The following is a 19,955-nucleotide window of genomic DNA, read 5'->3' on the forward strand; positions in this document are numbered from 1 at the left end:
AGCAAGGGAACTGAGTGAGCAGCGAGGGAAAGGTTTTGTTTGATGGGATAGGATGAAATGAAAGGTGACGTCACTTATAGGCTATAAGTAGCCTTCTGGGGATGAGGGAATAGGGTGTTTTGGGCATTGTACCTAGTACCTAAAGTTAGTAGGGGCATTGTGTAGGGAGACAAGGGGTTTCGGGCATGGATGGATGGATATATCATCATATCCCGAGAAAAAATGCATGCATTTATGAGGTATTAGTCATTATTGGATTAGAATAGTGGATGTCATCATCAATTTCTTGAGCTATTAGACATAGATTCACTTGTCTTCATTCATTTTCTTTTTCACTCTCTTCTTCGGCTCCCTGAAATGCATGCAAGGAAAACAGATAAAAAAGCTGATTCATATAAGATTTACTGAATTTGAAACCAATGATCTATTGGCTATTCAGCGTATGTTCATCAGTAATTGAATGCACCGACGTCTGAAATTTAACTTTTACCGTAAACCATTTTTGTTTTAGATATTGATTTTCCATAACCATCGTGGAAATACCCTTTCCGTCCTTGTTCTTTCCTTCTTGTACGTCATCCTTACTCTTTCTTTCTTTCTTTTTTTTAAATCTTACCTTAAATATTTTCCCCTTTCTTTTCATTTAAATATTTTAAAATATTGGCATAAAAAATTTTAAAATATCTTCTTTCAATTTTTTTTAAAGTATCAAATTAATAAATAAATCAATTTAATTATTATATATTTAATTATATAAAAATTTAAAAAACATTGTTTGATGTAATACAATTATTTTAATAAATTTAACTGTTATTTAATAAAAATATAATTTTAATTATATTTTATTATTTAATTTTAATTATACATTAATTTATCAACACATTCTAAACTAATACTCTTAATAGTCATTTTATACTTTCATCTCACAACCACATCTACGAATAAATCTAAATACATATACTATCATTGAATTTAATCTCACTACTACAATATTCAATCTTACCACTACCACCATTTTTAATTTCACCAAAAGCAAAACACATCACCTATGCAAAGGAAGCCTTAAAGGTGATAAGAATGAACTAAATATCTCCAAACTCATCTTTGTCCAAGAAGAAACATATTATGCCCCCTTTCGTATTAGGATGGCAATGGAGTGGGCAAGGGTAAATGTTACTAAATTCATCTCCATTTTACAATTAATGCACTTTACTCCACCACTCATCCCACACTGTTATAGATGTATAATTTTAAAAACCACTAGCACCTATGTGAATGTTAGATGTATCCACCCCTACTCCATCCTGCTCTACTTCAATTAAGTTTTGCTAATTGTCTTTATATTTTCAATATTTTTAAAGTGAAGTAAATATTTAAATATATAAAATATATGATTTTTTTTCCTATAATACTTTATTATATTTTTACCCTTTTAATATATATATAAAAGATAAAATGACAATTTTATGAAGCAAGATGGGGTAGAATGAGGTGCGGCAATTACGATTAACCGCTTCATACTCATTGTCCAAAAGCAAAAAAAAAACCCACCTCGCTTCTTCTCACAAGCCACATTCACTTTTCGAAAACAAAATCCTCTCCATTTAGAGTGAATTAGTTCAAGATCTATTGGATATTTCGGGTTTTGTCAACCCTAATCCTTATGCATTGTCACTTCATATGGCTCGCAACAAAATGAATTGACGAGCAGCCTCACTTTACTTGATTAAAATTAATTTCATTGACCCCGAATGAAGATGACTATTTATTGTAAAGTTAAATTTTATTATTAGTCTTTATGTAAGTTGTGTACTGAGTTCATATGCTTTAATTTCGCCATTTTAATTTTTGTACTTAATGAATTTTAAAATATTATATTGAATAAATGTTAGTTGTTAAATTCATTAAATTAAGTTATGCTCTTTTATAAAAGTTGATACTACAAAAATATTATCATTATGTAAAATATTATATCATCTTGCTATTTTCATATATTTCTAAGAAAACAGTTAAATAATTTTGAAATATTATTTGTGTTAAAATTGAAATTCTGAAATTTAAGAATTATAAAAACTAAGAATGAAAGATTAAGTTAGATAATATAGGCTAAATCTACAACTTTACGAATGGTATAAGGCCAATAGTAAAATTTCATCAAATAAATTTAATTGTTATCATTCGAGTTAAAAATTAAAATTTCAAAAATAAAAGTCAACTATTCCAAAAAAAATAAAATGTCAAAAAATAGTCAAATTAATATATATTAAATTCACAATTCACATAAACTTCAAGCAAAAATTGACTTTGTCATGATGAATATTCACTCATTCGGCACTCAAACCCAAAATAGAACATGGGTCATATACAGGTCCAGGAAAACAACCCACAACGATTCGTGAGCACACATACAACAAAAAAAAAAGGGGGGGGTGGGAGACTGACTGGTCCAAAAGCGATCAATTAGAACATGTAAATTAAACAGACATACAAATCAACTGAACATGAAAATCCCCAATAAAGACAACATATGAACAGGTAGAAACCTCATTCAGGCACAATAGTTGAACATGTTTTCCATGATCGGAGAGCAACAAGCCGAACTTAAAAGTTGGTACCCATTGAAGTCTTTTACATCAAGCTCTTGATGCATTAACAGTGCTGGATATAATCATTGAATATATGATGATATCATATTGAATAGTGAACATCGATTGAACGAACAAAAAAAGAACCTTCAATCGGGCTATCTTTAGATCTTCATAAAAGGTGGTCTGACTCCTGAGCCCATGCCATCACTCTCACCACTAAGCTTAAAACTCTCCACCAGGTTTCATGGATCCAAACTCCAAAATTTATTCAGTCATCAAATCTTGAAACCTTCTCATAGAAGACGAAGAAGATCCGCAAAAACAATCTTAAGCAAGATCAAAGTCCTTGAGAACAAAAGTCACGAAATAAATTAAAAAAAGAAAAAGGAGACATAAGGAATCCACATAAGGCTCAAAGAAACCCTTATCTATTTAGAGAAAACTCAAGAGAAACGAAAAAGAGAGCACACAAAGGGCCTTAGTTTTGGTTTAATATTTTTAAAGCGTGGAATATACCTTCTCCTTACCTGTATTGTGGGATGCTTTATCATAAATCCAGAATAATGAAGCAGAGAAGAATTTTGAATATTATCATCCTAGACAGTTAGCTAGCTGCAAAAGGACTTATCTTTTGCATATGACACTCTTTTTTAACAATAGTGTTATGGATGTGTGCTATTCTGAAACAATTTTATTACATGTCTCGCCTTCAGCTCAAAAATAATAATGTAATGAGATATTTTCTGCCAAACTTGATCCCCTGCTTCTTCAAGTTATTAAGCAAAGTGCTGGTTTCAAAATTGACACTCTGGCTACATGCTAAGTACCATGGTGGGGGACTTGTTGCTTTTGGCAGGGTAAACTCATTGCTAAGCGTATATAATACAGAAAATCTAATAGAGTTGAATGCTATCCATCCAAAAGATTATCTTATGCAGCCCGGCTAAAGTTAATTTAATCTCTCCATTCCAGTTCTGGTGTTCTCTGTTCATTTTACCGAGCAAAGTAATCCTGAGAACTGATCAATTCTATGCAGGTTGTTAATGGAAGACTTAATACAACCGCGTCAGCATCAGCTTCACGTTTACACGCGTGCTTATTGCTTTGCTTGGGAGGAGTGCTGGGGGACGCACTACGAACGGCAGCAACGCCTCCTCTTGAAACAACAAATATGTAGTTATATATAAAACTCAACAGTGGAGCAAAATGGAAAATATGAAATAGGATGAAGGTGCAGCATTCAATTCTCCAACAGGACCATATAATTGCGAGGGAAGAAAAAGAATCCCTCAAACATGGAACAAATTGCATTTTTATAATAAGGATCAAATCTAATTTTCCATTATATGTACAACTTTGCTCTCCCTTTTACAACTGCAGCTCAGTTTGGGCAACCTAGTGCTAACTCACAAGGACATTATCTTTAATATACTACAAAATTAGGAGTTCATTGGCAAATAACACTAGCATTCGATAAATTTGATACCAAGTCCAGGAAATATTTCAGGGTTGCTGCATTTCCTCTGAAGACAAGTTGCTTTCAATTGAATCGGAGGCACGCTCTGGTTTTGTGGGCTTAGTTTCAACTCTGGGATTGTTATTGGGGCCCTGCTCAACAGGTTCATCTGACCTGTCATTTAATTTGAATGGTCTCTGGAAATCTTTAGCATTTCTACTGTCGATAAACAAATTGTTCAACTTCTCCTCCTGCATACAAACAATTAAAATTTTTAAAATGAGGCAGCAAACTGCATGTCTGGTAACCACACAATATCGCTCGGTAACTTTAACCATGTAAATATGACTTAGAATAGATAAGGTTCCGTTAACCATTTGGGTAGATAAGAACTTCAATCATAAGCCTGCAGATGTGAATCCCCAACACATTATGCTACTGCCTCCCCCCCGGGGGGAAAAAATAATAATAATAAATAAAGAAAAAGAACAAAATTCATTTTAAGATATGCAGATATGTTAGAACAAGATTCTTACTTTCATGCGAGCACTGCGGTTGCCAAATGTAAGTGCAAACAAATGAAATTTCACAGTTGATACAAAGGCAATAATTTGGTCCATTAGTCACTTGTCATCCAAAACTATAGTTGACCATGCAAACAAGTTAATTACTTAACTAATTTTAATGGCTACATTATATCTAAGCTATCTATCCTGTCAGTAACTTGATAGTAATAATTCAAGTAACTTGATAGTAATAATTCATTGCCACTGCATGACTTCAAAACTACTTACCTTTTGCAGTGCTTCAAGTTTTCTCTGGAGTGCATCATGCTCAGCTTGAATACGGAATGGAACACCATGTTTCTGGTACACATTATTTTGTGCCAAGTCTTCATCAATGTCATTAGCAGTGGTCGCAAAAGGATGATTTGCGGGAATCCATCTGATTGTATCAGGGTCAACATCAGGAGGAATTGAATCCCCCTCTTTAAGGAAAATTGTTGGTCTCTTCCACTGGTATGCTCTCGACCTCCTTTTCTGATGGATAGCTTGCTGCTCTTTAGTAAGTGTAACTGGAGCTAAGCGATAAAGCTTTCCACACATCTCTATGGTTGAATTGCTCTTCCCAACCTTCACCAATGGATTGTTAAATGGATCATCATACTTGAGAGGTCGTGATCTGCAAAAAGAACAGATAACTAACTATACCATTAACACAAGGAAAGCTCATTGTAGCCAAAGCTGTGAAATGAGAAAGTAGAAATTAAAATTGATAAGGGACATGCAATGAAATGCTAGCCCTTAACTAAAAATATTTAGTCTGTAATGTCATGTAAGCAACCAAACTACCAAAAAGCAATATATTCATGAAATTTATATCCTTTAAAGGTAGCAAGACAAAGGAAAAAAATAACATAGAACGAAATCATACATGCCTCTTCTATCTGATCTTAGCTGGCCACGCCTTACAAGATCAACTACAGATCCAGGCTGGCTCTTCCTTGACTTCCTCTCTGCGTATGCTCTCAGAGCAATAACCATAATTGCAATTGCAACGCACAATCCCAGTGTAAGGTTGTTTTTAGGGCGGTTTTTCATCTGAGACAAAAACGAAATGGACAGGTTCTTCATGTCAGACTTCCTTTTTCTAGTAATTCATACAAACACCATCTCTACTGGTTTTACACACATGAAAGCGAAAAGCAATATAACAAATACTAGCAATACAAGTAAAAGCAGAAACATGCTGGAGTGATACTTTGCAGTTAGAACCAATAGAGGAGCTGATGTTGACAAAATATTTACAAACAGTACACGGTGTGGAGTAAATAAGCTCAATATCTAAGTTAGCAATTACAATTAGCAGCACAAGTAATAAGCCAGAACTTGCTTAATAATAACACAAGAAATATGATCCGTTCTCATCATACTGAATACAGATAACCGTAAGTGAACATTACCAGGAAAACAACAGGAGGGAAGGATGTAATGGATTCCTGAAATAAGGCAAGTGGGTGTTTGGAATCAACCGCCAGAGTATGTTTCGCTGTATCAACAACCTCGTTCTGGGCACGATGGTCCTCCTCGGAGCTCACTGAATTATCAATGGCTCTCGGCGAAAACGTCCTATTAGGTGGTAGGTGAATCCAGTTGAGCCGTTGGCTTAGGCTATGCCTATGACGTAGTAGCAACGATGTTCCATTTAAAGAAACCTGATGCTTCCACCCCCAAATTGAAGGCTATTTATCAGAGAATTTACCGAAAGAAAGAACCCAATTCAATAATAGTATATATGACGGCAGTAAAATAAAATCCTAGGAAAATTTTGGGAGTTACCTGGCCAGGGAATTGAAGAAGCCAAATTGTTGCCATTAGATTTAAGAGATAGAAATACTCTCACACTGAAAAACAAGATTCATTTCAGTCGCCTCCCCTCCATGTGATAATTATTTAGGAGATAGAGTATTGAATATTTACCAGTAGAAAGGAAACACGATGTCAGCACCGCCAAGCAAGGGGCAACAGAGCAGTAACAGTAGTAGAAGTCAGTCACCTCACATTTCATTCAATCACTATGCGGATCGGATCCTCCTAAATCCTCATCTCTAAGGTCCAAGCTTTGGGTTTGGCTTTGCCGCATGTAAAGGTTACGTGTTCGATCCATGTCGCACACAAAACCCGTATGTATTTTTGTTGGGTTTACATTAGAGGTGTTGATACTTTCTAACCTGGGCCAGCCTGACCTCTATTAGCAATGTAGCCAAATATTTTCCCAAAATTTAAACTAAAGGTAAGTTTTTAAACCTGTGAAAAAATAACACATGACTAAAGGGATAATTGAAAATATATAAATAAGACACATGTCATCTTTTAGTCTTTACTTGTGAAAATTAAAATTTTTCACCTACTGTAAAATAATTACTCTTTTAAATAAATTTTTAAATTTCAAAATATTTTTATTAAACTCTCAAAATTTTAACATGTTATCATTACAATCTTTCTGTTTGACTCGAACGTAAATTTAGACATCAAAACACATAATTTCAATTTTTAAATATGTTTATAACTATTATATAAACAATTTGAAGCCATCGTGTTATTAACACTCATAAATTTCAATCATCAAGTAGTAGGCATGTATATATATTTAAATATTGATTATTTTGCTTTGAGTTTAACTCACATCATATTCAAATAAACTTACATTTAATGCTTGTATTGATATTTGGTTGATTAAAGTAATTGATATGATATTGATATTTTGATAACTTAATTAAGATATTTTAAAGTTTAAGGATTAATTTATAATTTGAATAATAATTTCAAAATATACAATGTAAGTACCTGTTTATTGTGTTTTCATTTATGTTTATTTAATTAATAAAAATATTATTATTTTATTTTTCAATGAGACATTGTTAATGAAGATGGAAGCTTTGGCCATTATGTGTGAATATTTGAATTATATTCAAATATTTTGTCTATTTATACTTTATATTTATTTGATTTTATTTAGAGTTGCGCGACTATAGATGAAGATGAAATCTATAATGATAATACTACTTAAATTTGACATCTTTTATTTTAGTATCTAAAGGATTTTCTATCAACATTAATGTATTTTTGGATAAATTACATAATTAATTACTAAACTATAGATAAGTGATTTTTTTTTCCTGTTTTGGTTATTTAAAAAAGTTACAATTTTATCATTAAACTATTCAAAAAATTTTATTTAAGTCATTGACCTGCTAACTTAAAAAAAAAAATTTTACCGGCGAATTCCAAATGACGATTCAACTATTTGTAGATAAATTTTTATTTAAGTCATTCACCTGTTAACAAATACTTGAAGGGAAATGAGTCGACTCCACCATCGGTCACTGGACAGTGGTTTGCAGTTCCAGTTCCCTTATTTCTAGAAGTTCTAATATAGCCAAGTGTCAGCCGATGGGATTGGACAAAACTACTAACAATGAAGATATTAAGAGAGTCCGATGCTACCACACCAACTCTTTTATCATGAAAAGGACGACTTATACGACTTATAAAGCGGAAGAATTTCATCAACTGCTAATACCCAACATCCACATTTCCACCAAATTAAAAATTGTGACAGAAAGGCCATACGCTTCAACGTAACAAATAATAATGATAATAAATACAAGGCGACCAAAGCATTAAGCCTATAACCGAATGGCCATGCTTCAAGTTTGAAAAACAGCTTGGATCAGCTCTGCTCGGATAGGCAGTATCAATGAATTTAGTTACTAAACAACAATCTTTTGATCATGGTTACTTATGGTTTAGGTTTAGTTCTACATTGGAAGGGATCAAAATAACACACATATAGTTAGTTGCCTGCAGGACTGGCTATATGATCTTCCCTAGTTTTCAATTTTTGATATTCTTAACTAAGCCATATCTAAGACGGTACGACCTACAAGGTGTGGCATCTATCTTCTGGACATATAATTCACCATAAGATTTGTATCAAGTAATCCCAACAATGTTCTACCTTTTTACTACTTGCAGTTTCAATCAAAATATGAAAATGGCTTGATATCAACCCTAAAATCTGCTTGTAGATTTGGACCGGTCCTGTTTTCTGCCTCACAGTCTACAATCTACATCTGGACTCATTCATTTGCCTTATCAAGGCAAAACCATTTTAGGGGCAGTTGCAGAAAAAGAAATTCCCAAAATAGCAAAGAAAAATAATTAATGACCCATCCGTGACATTATTGGGTTTCTATTTTCTATTAATCAGCATTGACGCAGCAATGTCTGTTCCACCAGAATCGAAATGAACGTTATACATGTTTATAGCACTTACATTACATATCTCACCACCAAATGTGGTCCATCTCATGCATTCTCACAAATCGAATCTTATATTCCATCTACCATTCATGTCAGCATTGAGGGTCCAATTATTTTCCCTAATCTGCAGATATGGAACCTGAAAGAGCAATAATCACCAAGTGAAACACTAAAGTATAGGGGTCAAGCAAAACTTGACTCAAGAATTCTTGTTAATTGCATTGAAGACGAATACTTTCAACATCAGAAAACTAATGTTAATCTTAAATTATCAAAAAGAAAGTGGTTGCACAGCGTACTCAGGATTCAATAATCTAAAAGATTGCATTTGGGAGGGGATTATATAGCGGTTGCAAAAAGCACAGCAGGTAGAACATAGAAATTTAAAATGAGATGATTCACTGCTTACAAACATGACTTGGAAACCGAAATGCAATTCAGATCCCACAACTCAGACTAGTTCATATGCTCAAGGCACTCCCCGAAAACAGAATGAAAACCGCCCAACTTTAGGTTCGAATATTGACCAGATTGATCAAGATTGATGATTGGGGTAAGGGGGCAGCACCGAAAATAGAAGAAGCAAGAATAGGAAGACCACTACTTTAAAGTTTAGACTTTCAAGCAGCATTACAAAATGGAATTACCTGCTCAAATACTTCATAGCCAACTTTGAGCCTAACATCTTGGTCTTTCTGGAAATTGAAGATTTTATAAATAAATTCAGCAGCTCCTTCTGACTTCCTCTGTCATGGTAGTTGCATAAACAATTAACAAAAGAAAGCTAAAGCCATACATAAATTACTGCAGTCTTCTCGCTAAAGAATCACTAGATTAAAGGAAACTCTGATGGCATTATCCCAAACAAACATGATAAAAGAAAGAACAAGTGTGAAAAAATGAATCATAAGACCCAACTATTAGCAAAACTATTATTCAAATATGAAGATAATTCAAAAAGGAAATAATCTGAAAACTTAAAAGGTTGCACGTACCCCCTTGAATTCTTGATCAACATCATATCTTCCCTTGATAACAAAATTGACTGAATCATCGTTGGTTACAAGGAAAGATTTTTTTCCTCGCAGTGTGTACCGCACCTTATCACGCTTATCATAGCGCATTCCAACACCAAGGCTTGTGAACAACTACAGAAAACTCTCAGCCACGTTAATAAACTTGGAAAAGAAAAAGATGCCAAGTTTGCAAGAGAATGTTGTTAGAACAAGAGCATAACCATTGGGGATAGCGTACATCATGATATGAGTGCCTTATCATTGCACAGAAGTTATTGGGGACTCCAGTTCTTGTGTCCAGCTCGCCTTGAACCTGATATATAGATACACAGACACATACAAAGATTGCTCAAATAAAATAGACCCAAGATGTATAAATATGTAAATTATCCCGTACAAAAGCATGAGGAGACCTAAAAAGGGTTACTTTTTTGGGTATTAGGAATTCCAGACTGACATTCACACCCAAATCTTAAATCCTATATCTCTCAGAACAGAAGTCACAGAAATAATCCATAAAAAGCTGGAAAGAAGCACCGAGTAAAGTTGCAATCTTTAATCATCTAGTGTAGTCTAAGTCCAGAAATGAAATCCTTTATCACTAAGGGGATTAAGAAAAAACATGAAAGAGCAAACTTATCAAAGTAGAATAGTAGAAAGCTTCACGAAGCAAGCAATAGGAACCTGCAAATGGGTTTTGGAATCGATGGGGAACTTCTCCTTGGCGTGGATTCTTAGAGCTTTGGAGTCACCGCTGTATCTCAACGAAGTCTGCATTTTTTCCTGCTTTGTTTCTGGTTTCCTATCTATCGAGTCGTATCCAGCCTATGCTTCCCTGCTTCTTGACGCTCTGACGCTATGCACGGCTAAGATAGTAAGATAGGGCTTGTTGGGCTTTACACCCTTTATAAGCCTACGTTCAAATTCGATGATTACTTTTAAATTATATATTATTATGTTTATAATTGTACTTAAAAACATTTCATTTTTTTCTATAAATTTGATTATTATTAAATAAAAGTTTTTAAAATTTTAAAATCTATTTTTTTATTAATTAATATTTTTAGTTAATTTCCATTGAATGTACTTTATTCCCAAATTTTCATCTTCCTCTTCAAAAAAACAACATTGGCATTTGCTTTGAATATATATAGATATATAAAAATATAAAAATCATATTTTTATTTAATTTTATTAATAATAAAATAAAATTTTATTATTTATTAACGCCACGTGTGTTGAATATATTTATATTAATAATAAAAAGCTTACTGAATTAATCTTACAAGTTAACTAATTATCTTAATTTTTAAATATATATAACTATTTTTCATTTCAAATTTTTAAATTAAATTTTATTTTAGATAATAAGATAATTATTCACTTATGTTTTAAAAAATGAATAAATTTTAAAATAATATATTTTATAAAAATAATAATTCTTCCAGATAGTAACCGACCTGAAATCTAATATAGATTTAAAATAAAAAAGGAAAACATAAGATACAATTTTCGGCCGTTGCTTGAAATGGTGGCCCACTCATTGAAGCGAAGAGCATGTGGATCTTGGGTGCGACAGATTGGGCCACAACGGAGATTCGATGTTGGGTTTACTTTAGTTTACAACCTTCATTCTGGCATCTCCAGCTCTCTACCATCTAGGCGACCGACACGTAAAACGTGATCTTTCCATCTCCTCTATTATTCAGTTAATAATAAAGAATGAACACTATTTCTTGATCATTATTCCTACAGATTTCATTATCAACAAGTAAACAGTGGTCAGATAATAAAATCGCAATTGATATAATTAAATAGCAGAAAACCCCTTTGGATGACTTAGAAATGCATTATGCATTGCTAACTAATGTTCGATCTTGTAAAGCTAATTCGTTTGCGTTTCCTGTGAAATAATACATTGCAGCAGATATGAACAAGCTGCACGAGCAAGTTAAATTAAAATCAAATGAAGATTTAACTTCAAAACCATATTACTGTCCTTATTTTGGTGCTCATGGAAATTGCTTTGGTTGAGAGGGAGAATCACTAGGAACAAACACAGGTAGCTGGGCACCTCTCTGCAATCTACCCTGCTGATGATAATGATGACTCGATGTAGAACCCCTACCCAACCCGACAGACAATGAACTAGTACTCCTCGTTCCTCGGTTAGCCAGTTCATTCATAAGAGGACTGCCAAAAAATATCGATTGACCACTATACAAAAGCTCTGATCCAGAAGCCTGCAAAGAGCCTGCATTTCTGGATGAGGAAGAGACAAAGCGTCCAGCTTCAGGATCCCAAAAAACTGAAGTTTTGGAGTTTTCTATCGAGCTAGAATTTTTCCTGATAGGATATCCAGCGGCATGTTCATTCGCTTCACTTTGTTTTGTAGACAGAGGGGATTGATTGCCTGACGTTTCATACATGGGGTTGAAATGTTCTCTATTTGAATGTTGCTGTGCCATTGGAGAGGGGGTTATGCTGGAGAGATGAGCACTGCTAATTTCATCAACACTTCGAGCACATGATTCGGCGTCTTCTCTGCTAGCATGGCTTGAAGGATATGAGTTCAGTGTCCCTGCTCTAGCATTTTTTGTCCGAAACCCATGATCAGTACTAATGGGACTGCTTCTTCCACTAATAGTACTACTAGACACTTGATCAGCGCTGCAAGGATGATGCCTAGCGCCTATAGGACGAAGGACAGATGAGCTTGCTCTAGCTTTGGTAGCAGCTTTAACTGCCTCATTAGAATCCAATTTTGCAAGTTTCCATGCACTTATTCGGACAGGACGTTGGGGTAATCTTTTACCCTTGTCTGGTGGCTGTACAGCATCTGGATCTACTGTGGATGGTAAGCGGCCCGGGTCCAAATGTGGGACAATTTCATCCTTGCAAGAAAACATATTGATCAGTTATAACTTCTAATAAGTGACAGCAAATTCATGACAGATGATCGCCCTGATAGAGAATGCAGCAATGTTAATGTCCCTTAATAAGAATAACAAGAATTTTAGATTCATATTTGTAGTGTAGCCACAATTTGTCAATAAAAGCGATAACTCTTTTGAAATTACAAACTAAAATCAAAGTTAATGACAAAAAATATATTCAGCTGCAAGTATAAGAAAGAATAGAGATGGAAGAACACAAAGCAGCCAGCAGAAAAGGATACAAAGGGATTTATTTTAAACATAAAATTCCTTTTGCAAACACTATCGTTTCCCCTTCATTTAAATTCTTAACAGAAGATACAGATAGGGATGTGAGTCTACAAACCAGGTTTCTCTGACAAAGCAAACTGCAGAACTATCATGAAATCACAGGTGATAATAGAACTAATAAAATCATATGCATGCCGCCTTCATTTTTTGTATTTGATGGCATACGCTATCACTGATATAAATGAGAGTTTTCATGTTTAGTAGGTATGGTAGTGGTACCTGGTGCTCCATGAAGATTCTTGGTGGGGTACACCAAGCACCTTTGTATTGCAACCTCTTTCCAAGAGAGCTTCTTCCACTTGTGGCAGTCACAGCTGAACTGGTAGGTGATGATGGCATACTCTGCTGATCTCCACCATCTGCAGACTGTCCAGGTGGTTCACTTTGTGTTCTCATTGCAACAACATATTCATATGTTGTGATGCCCTGCAGTTAGAAATTACAATGGTTCAATATTTACATATTATAACAGGATGTATGTGTGCGTGTGTGTGTGAGAGAGAGAGAGAGAGAGATTGAAGGACCCACCTTTCTAATCAAAATTATATGGAAAAAGAACAGTTCGCCCAGAGGCACAAAGGCAAGAAAAGAAACAGCTGTGCAGATGGCCTGTGGTCATTTGTATAATGTTAGGGCAAAACGCATAGCAGCCAAGGTTTTCATTCATTCTTACAGAAATGAACACTATCATTTATGTACTCCAACCAGTCTCAGGGAAACAAGAATACATATAATTACAAAATATTTTGAAGTACCAAATTCACATTTTAGAACTAGGAATTTTACTTCTCAATGCCCAAGAAAATCAGAGGTTTAAGTCAATATTCACTCTCCATAGCTTGCAAAATAGATTGTATAAAATTCATGCAAATATTCTAAGATCTTAGCATATTTTGTCTTGGAAAGTGACTCAATCAATCAAGGAGCTCTATCACAAGCATAGTAATACTACAGAAGCATCTAAGCTCTTGGGCAGAGAATGCAGACAACATACCACCACAGTAGCAAAGGGGGGGCGGGAGAATCCAACTCCAAGCTTCTCGGTTATCTCACTTTCTGTACCCTTTCTATCAGTAAAACATCGCACAAGGACAGCAATGCCAACTCCAAACTCAACAATAAGCTGACGACCACATACATGCATACATGCAGGCAGATAAGAATAAGTTCAGTTCTTGCCAGGAGATGCCAATGAGTGACATGAACCATTGTCCAAACGTTATCCAAAGAACTTACCCAAATAAGGCTAGCTGCCATCAAGCACACAAAACTGATGTAATTTTTCCTGCCCACGCAATTATTCAACCACTGTATAAAATGGTAAAACAGCGAGTCATGTTCAAGATTAACTAAATAAGTACAAAAAGGCAGGATTGTGTTCAGAACACTACTGCGAAATTACAATTTATAGAGCAAAAAGCAAAACTTACAGCACACTGCCAAGGAACTACAATTAGTCAACCAGAAGCCCTAAGTGATTTCCAGTTCAGTTACAAAACTTACATGTTCTGGCTGTTCAATTCTTATTAGTTCTCAAAAACCAAGAAATTTAGCCAAAAATTTATGAAATTGAAAAAGATGAACGTTTGATAACTCACTCGACAATGATGATCAAATCCATCAACACATTTTTCACAACTTCTACAATGCTTGCTGAATTTGCGCACCTGCAAAAGGTGAGTTGGAAGGGCAGGAAGAGAGTTATTATAGCTCAACACCATGCAATCAGAAACAAGCTTCATCCAGAAAAAGCAAAATATATGCAAGCCGGTTGTTTCAGAAGCATGGAAACTCTTTAAGAATTAGTATGAATACAACCCTGGGGAAATTCTTGCTTGAAAAGCACGAATGTGTCTAACAAGACACAGGTAAATAAATAGCACATTAAAGGTACTTTATGTTCATCATATAGGAAGAGAAAGCTATATAAAGAAACTTTTTTGTATCTAAGCATGCACGTAGTAAGAGTGCTAATGCACAAGTTCAGGCTAATGGTAAAAGAAGATATAGCCGTATTCTAGGTTTTCCTGTTGCTAATTTTGATAAAGTTAGCTTTGCTTTGCCTTCTCATTTCTTGTATTTCATTGAAAAGGAAGAAGAAAGTGAGAGGAAACAAAGGATAAGTCTTTTTTTCGGGTAGAGGGGAGCATTCAGGTGCAGGGAGAGACCAAGAGAGGACTCTCCTGCTAGTGTGAACCTTACTTCTGCATTACACAATGTGCAGAATAAAGCGTCTTCTTCTCCAGATTGTTGCTGCAAAAGGTCTTCATTTTTGCAGCAATCTTCTTTTACAAGACAAGCACAAAAGAAACCTCCAAGTTTGGAACACCATTGTGAACAATGCCTATTATATTGTCTTCCATACTTTACTCTTATCTTGCAAGGCTCTTCGATAGAAGATGCATTCCCTGGTTAAACAGCATGAAATCCAAGATTAGTTGAGACATACAATGAACTACAGAGAAGTTCATATCTTAATACAGGCAGCCATTAAACAATTCCCAAATGAGTATTCTAACTATTAACCAGTTAAGTTCACAATTACCATACAATCTATTAGCAAACCCGTACAACAACTAGGAAAAAAGAAACAGTTACCAGACAGATCCATTTCAGTGTGTGATTTACGAGTTGGTGTCTTGTCAGCTTCAAGAAGAATTCCAGGATCACAAGGATCGATAGCAGTGCATCGAACATACAGGATGAGAACAGAGAGTGCCTGAAAACAAAAATCAAGCATTAAGATAATAATTAAGAAAGCAACTAACCTAAGGAAGTTTTAAACCTTAAGTAAAAGCAAATTAAAGGTTATTATGCTTACCACGATAGAGTAGACACCAATAGCCACATATTCATAGATATCTTTTCCGAGAAAGGGAGCAAAGAAGGCATAATATGCAACCGATAGCAAAAAGAAAACAGTAATGGCCACAACCTGTCCACCATTTGAAAAACAAACAACAAAAGAAAACAAAAATGAGTGATTGTTGAAACGAGACACATGCAAGAAATTTATCACATGAATCCTGCTAGAGGCTGGACCTTACAAGAACATAAACCAACAAAATGTAATGCTTACTTAGGCAAGAAAATGCCACCATGTTTAATATCAAGTCTACCATATATGAATTCATAGACTATTATGGCTCTCTTCTAAAGTCACAACTTGGTTTCAAATTTGATTTATTTTATTATTGGTAGTCTTAGTGATTATTTTACAGGTCAAAAGTAGGCATCCATTTGCAATGACATAAACTTGGTAAGCAAGGGGAATCAACAATAATGACTTTATAAGCTAAAATCAAAACCTTATTAGCATATAAAATTTTCCACATAATCTAATAGCTTATTTTGTTTGAAGCAATAGATAACAATTAAGATGTCAGCTTGTTTCAACGTTCTTTGGTACTTCCAAAGTAAAGCTTACATTACTTTGACCAACTATGCATACTCAAAGGTAGATGAAATTTTCGATGAGAAAATTGAAAAATTTTCACCAGAAATCCTTTTCCCCGAGTTGGATTACTTCTTCATGTGAAGGATCAATAGTATCAAATAAAAGAAACTCGCATAACGCCCTCAAAAAAATGGCGTTTAGGTCATTACTTTTTTTTTTCGTACAAGTCGATGAGGACAAACAAAATCAATATGCATCACAAATAATAAAACTCCGGTAACCGGCACTCATAAATTCATAATATATATATGCATCATACATATATAAAAAAATCCCCTTGCAAAATATAGAAAGAATTAAAATATGCAAAAGAGATTAGGAAAAGCAACTCATCGCTAGAGACAATAATGTACATAAATGAGACTAAAATAAACACACGGCAACTGAAATGATTTTTCAAAGTATTAACGTAAATGACATAAGAAGCAAAGACCCCAAATTGCTATTAATTTTAAAAGTCACTCTAAGCATTACTAAAAAGAGCAGCTGGCCGTATAATAAAAAGAAGGGGAAAAAAACCTGAAATGTATGAGCCGGCAGTTCCCATCCATGACGCCTCACCATTGTCAAACAACTGCTCCCAACTCCCTTATCCACCACTACATTTGAAAAAAAAAACCAGTTTGCAAACACTTCAAGCAAAATCTAAGAGACGTTTGCTTCACCACTGGCCTGGTTCCTTTTATTTATTTGTGGCATAAGAATCGACGTATCCCATGAATGAAGAAGAAGGGGTTCAATCTTGACCCAGTAGCAGTAAAGTAATTTAGAGAAGAAGCATAAAGTTAGTTTTCGGTTTTAGGGTTTGTAGAATTGAATGAATGCATGTCGATCAGAGATATGGAGAGAGGGAGCCCTTGAAGTTGAAGAAGAGGAGAAAAAAAGAGGACTTGAGTGCAGGTACAGTATAGAAAAAATATAAAAATGGGATTCGAGTAGACGGCGTCGTTTGTGAACTAAAATTTGAAATAAAATCAAAACCCCTCCGTTTTGAACACTGAACATTGATTCCACGTGCAAAGGACATGACATTCACTGTTTCACATGCATGCCATTACTTCCGTTTAATTGTTGGGTTGTTTCACTTGTTTGTTTCTTAGTGCTTGGGGGGCTTGGCTATCATGTCGAAATCAGAACAAAGGATTGACCCACATGGACATGCTAGTGCTTTTCCTTCACAATTCTTACACCATCATCGTCAAGCAAGCAAAGCATAGCATAGCCTCACCATAGAAATTAAGGAAAATGAAATATGTTTTCGTTCACTTCCATCACTTGAAGCTGAGTACAGGGGCTTATACTTTTATCAAATAAGTCTTTAGGATAATATTTTATCTCACTCTATAATTTTACTACTAACATTCTTATTATTACATCCAAGATAATCATATATCAATAAAATCCTTTATGATTTTATTACTAATCTTACACTTGGACAACATTTTTATTACATCCAAGCTCACATGCAATATAGTCACTTGTAATTTATCAACTTATCTCGAATAGTATCCTATCACATTTTAGTAAAACACTTCATGATTCAACTGTCAAAGTGAAACACTTGTCTAGAATAATTTATGTTAGACTCTTCTTTTATACAAATTTCTTTCAATCACTAAAAGACTTTAAGCTATGATTTCATTGTCGATAGTTTGCTCAAACCTCAGCATAATTCTATAAGCACTGCCAAATCACAAATAACTCTCAATAACCAACCTCTTGTACTAAGTACGAACAATATTCCGTATATATAAATATATGTTTGCAATTAATAATAAAAGAATATTGAAAGATAAAAGATGTAAATGCTACATACAACGAACTCTTAAAGTTATTAAAATCACTGGAACGTGGAAACTAAACCTACTAATATGCGAAGATTTTGGTGATTAATTGATTGATAGGCATTTTGACATTGCATAGCTGCTGTTGAGCTTAATTCGTATCACATCACATGCATTCTTATCTTAATACAAATTGACTATTTCCTCCAACTTAGATTTTTCTATAATTTATTAGTGTTATTGGCTTAGCATTTAGCGCAATATGCAAAATTGAATCAAGCCAGCCGGTCAATGCAGCCAAATCAGAGAATCTTTAAGTAAAATAAAAATATTCAAAGAAATATTGATAAGTTAGCTTTGGACTTGGATTCATGTGAAGCTGTTGATGGGCTCAGGGTGTTGGGCAGTAGCTGGTAGTACTGATACATATTTCACATGGAAGCCAATATCATTGGGGATTCAATGGCTACTAGATATGCAAGTGGCTTGTGTCGAAGATGAAAGCGACTCTCTAATTATTGTCAACTAGTTGTTGTGAACTACCTTATAGACGACAATCCTATGGTGTCTTTGATTGAGGACATTAGAACTTTTTGTTCCAGATTTAGTGCTTTTAAATTTAGCAGTGTATTGAGGTTTCAAAATCAACCAGCTCATCGTCATGCTAAAGTTTGTTTTGTTAGACATTGAAAATAGTTTTATGGTAAATTTCACTTGAGTTCATTAAATTATTAGTAAATTTACGTTTAGGTCTGTTAACTTAAAAAAAATACAAATTTATTATTGAACTATTTGAAAGTTTTCATTTGAATTACTGAACTGTTAACATCGTTGTTATATAATCTTCCCTGTTCGCATTACCTAGACCAATCTAAAGCTTTCTTTTCCCTTTTACAATTTAATTTTTTTTTATCAAGCAACTTTGAATTCACAAATTCAATCTAAAGCTTTCTTTTCCCTTTTACAATTTAGTTTTTTTTTTTATCAAGCAACTTTGAATTCACAAATTTATTAACTAAAATTCAAAACTGTTTCCTTCTCTTATCTCCAACATTGGCTGTTAAATCGACTTAGATCTAAGGTATATTATTCTACTCGTTGATAGTACTAATCATTGAATCGTTACTTGAAGCTCGCTAGCAAGATTTAAAAAAAAAACTTATCAGTTTAGTGCCTTAAATAAAAAATTTCAAATAGTTCAGTGACTTAAATGAAAACTTTCGAATAATTCAGTGATCATTTTGTAACTTTTTGAAGTTGAGTGACAAAAATATAATTTTATTAATAGTTTAGAGAAATTTATTGGGTGAGATTAGTCACCCTCTTAGCTTTGTAATTGGGTGCAATGTTTTTTACTCTTTCATTCTACGAATTAGAGATACTTATTCAATGAAACAAATTGCATTATCACTAATGGTGTAAATGAACAAAACATTCTATGAATTATTCATGAATCGTTCGTATAACATTCGTTTATTTTTGTTTATTAAATTAAATAAATGAGTATAAACAAAACTTCTATGTTGATTTAATAAACGAACAGAGATGTGTTTGGTTCGTTTATCTTCACGAACAATGTTTATGACTCGTTTATTTATAAA

At 34.0% G+C, this 19,955-nt stretch overlaps 3 protein-coding genes across 8 annotated transcripts; all 3 read right to left on the reverse strand.

Moving 5' to 3' along the window:
- Nucleotides 1–3,853: 3,853 nt before the first annotated feature.
- LOC107905750 (protein MULTIPLE CHLOROPLAST DIVISION SITE 1) lies at nt 3,854–6,677 on the reverse strand. Of its 6 annotated transcripts, none has more exons than XM_016832488.2 (6): nt 6,525–6,677; nt 6,384–6,448; nt 6,008–6,259; nt 5,479–5,645; nt 4,839–5,226; nt 3,854–4,295 (listed from the first exon to the last, which is right to left on the reverse strand). In XM_016832488.2, the coding sequence occupies exons 2-6, from the start codon at nt 6,417–6,419 to the stop codon at nt 4,092–4,094; spliced, it is 1,047 nt and encodes a 348-aa protein (XP_016687977.1). In that variant the 5' UTR covers nt 6,420–6,448; nt 6,525–6,677; the 3' UTR covers nt 3,854–4,091. The 6 variants fall into 6 exon arrangements, with proteins under 6 accessions (XP_016687977.1, XP_016687975.1, XP_016687973.1 ...); XM_016832486.2 differs by having other exon boundaries at nt 6,008–6,265; XM_016832484.2 differs by having other exon boundaries at nt 6,008–6,286.
- Nucleotides 6,678–8,752: 2,075 nt separating this feature from the next.
- On the reverse strand, nt 8,753–10,780 carry LOC107905752 (outer envelope pore protein 21, chloroplastic). The gene is made up of 5 exons (XM_016832491.2): nt 10,571–10,780; nt 10,125–10,199; nt 9,866–10,018; nt 9,518–9,616; nt 8,753–9,009 (listed from the first exon to the last, which is right to left on the reverse strand). The coding sequence occupies exons 1-5, from the start codon at nt 10,661–10,663 to the stop codon at nt 8,926–8,928; spliced, it is 504 nt and encodes a 167-aa protein (XP_016687980.2). The 5' UTR covers nt 10,664–10,780; the 3' UTR covers nt 8,753–8,925.
- Nucleotides 10,781–11,721: 941 nt separating this feature from the next.
- Nucleotides 11,722–17,470, reverse strand: LOC121229424 (protein S-acyltransferase 21). The gene is made up of 10 exons (XM_041113709.1): nt 17,090–17,470; nt 15,935–16,048; nt 15,712–15,832; nt 15,316–15,521; nt 14,712–14,780; nt 14,350–14,421; nt 14,108–14,236; nt 13,642–13,722; nt 13,333–13,539; nt 11,722–12,780 (listed from the first exon to the last, which is right to left on the reverse strand). The coding sequence occupies exons 1-10, from the start codon at nt 17,132–17,134 to the stop codon at nt 11,899–11,901; spliced, it is 1,926 nt and encodes a 641-aa protein (XP_040969643.1). The 5' UTR covers nt 17,135–17,470; the 3' UTR covers nt 11,722–11,898.
- Between the last annotated feature and the right edge of the window lie 2,485 nt (nt 17,471–19,955).

This window comes from Gossypium hirsutum, chromosome A05 (assembly GCF_007990345.1).
Source record: "Gossypium hirsutum isolate 1008001.06 chromosome A05, Gossypium_hirsutum_v2.1, whole genome shotgun sequence".
NCBI classification, from domain to species: Eukaryota; Viridiplantae; Streptophyta; class Magnoliopsida; order Malvales; family Malvaceae; genus Gossypium; species Gossypium hirsutum.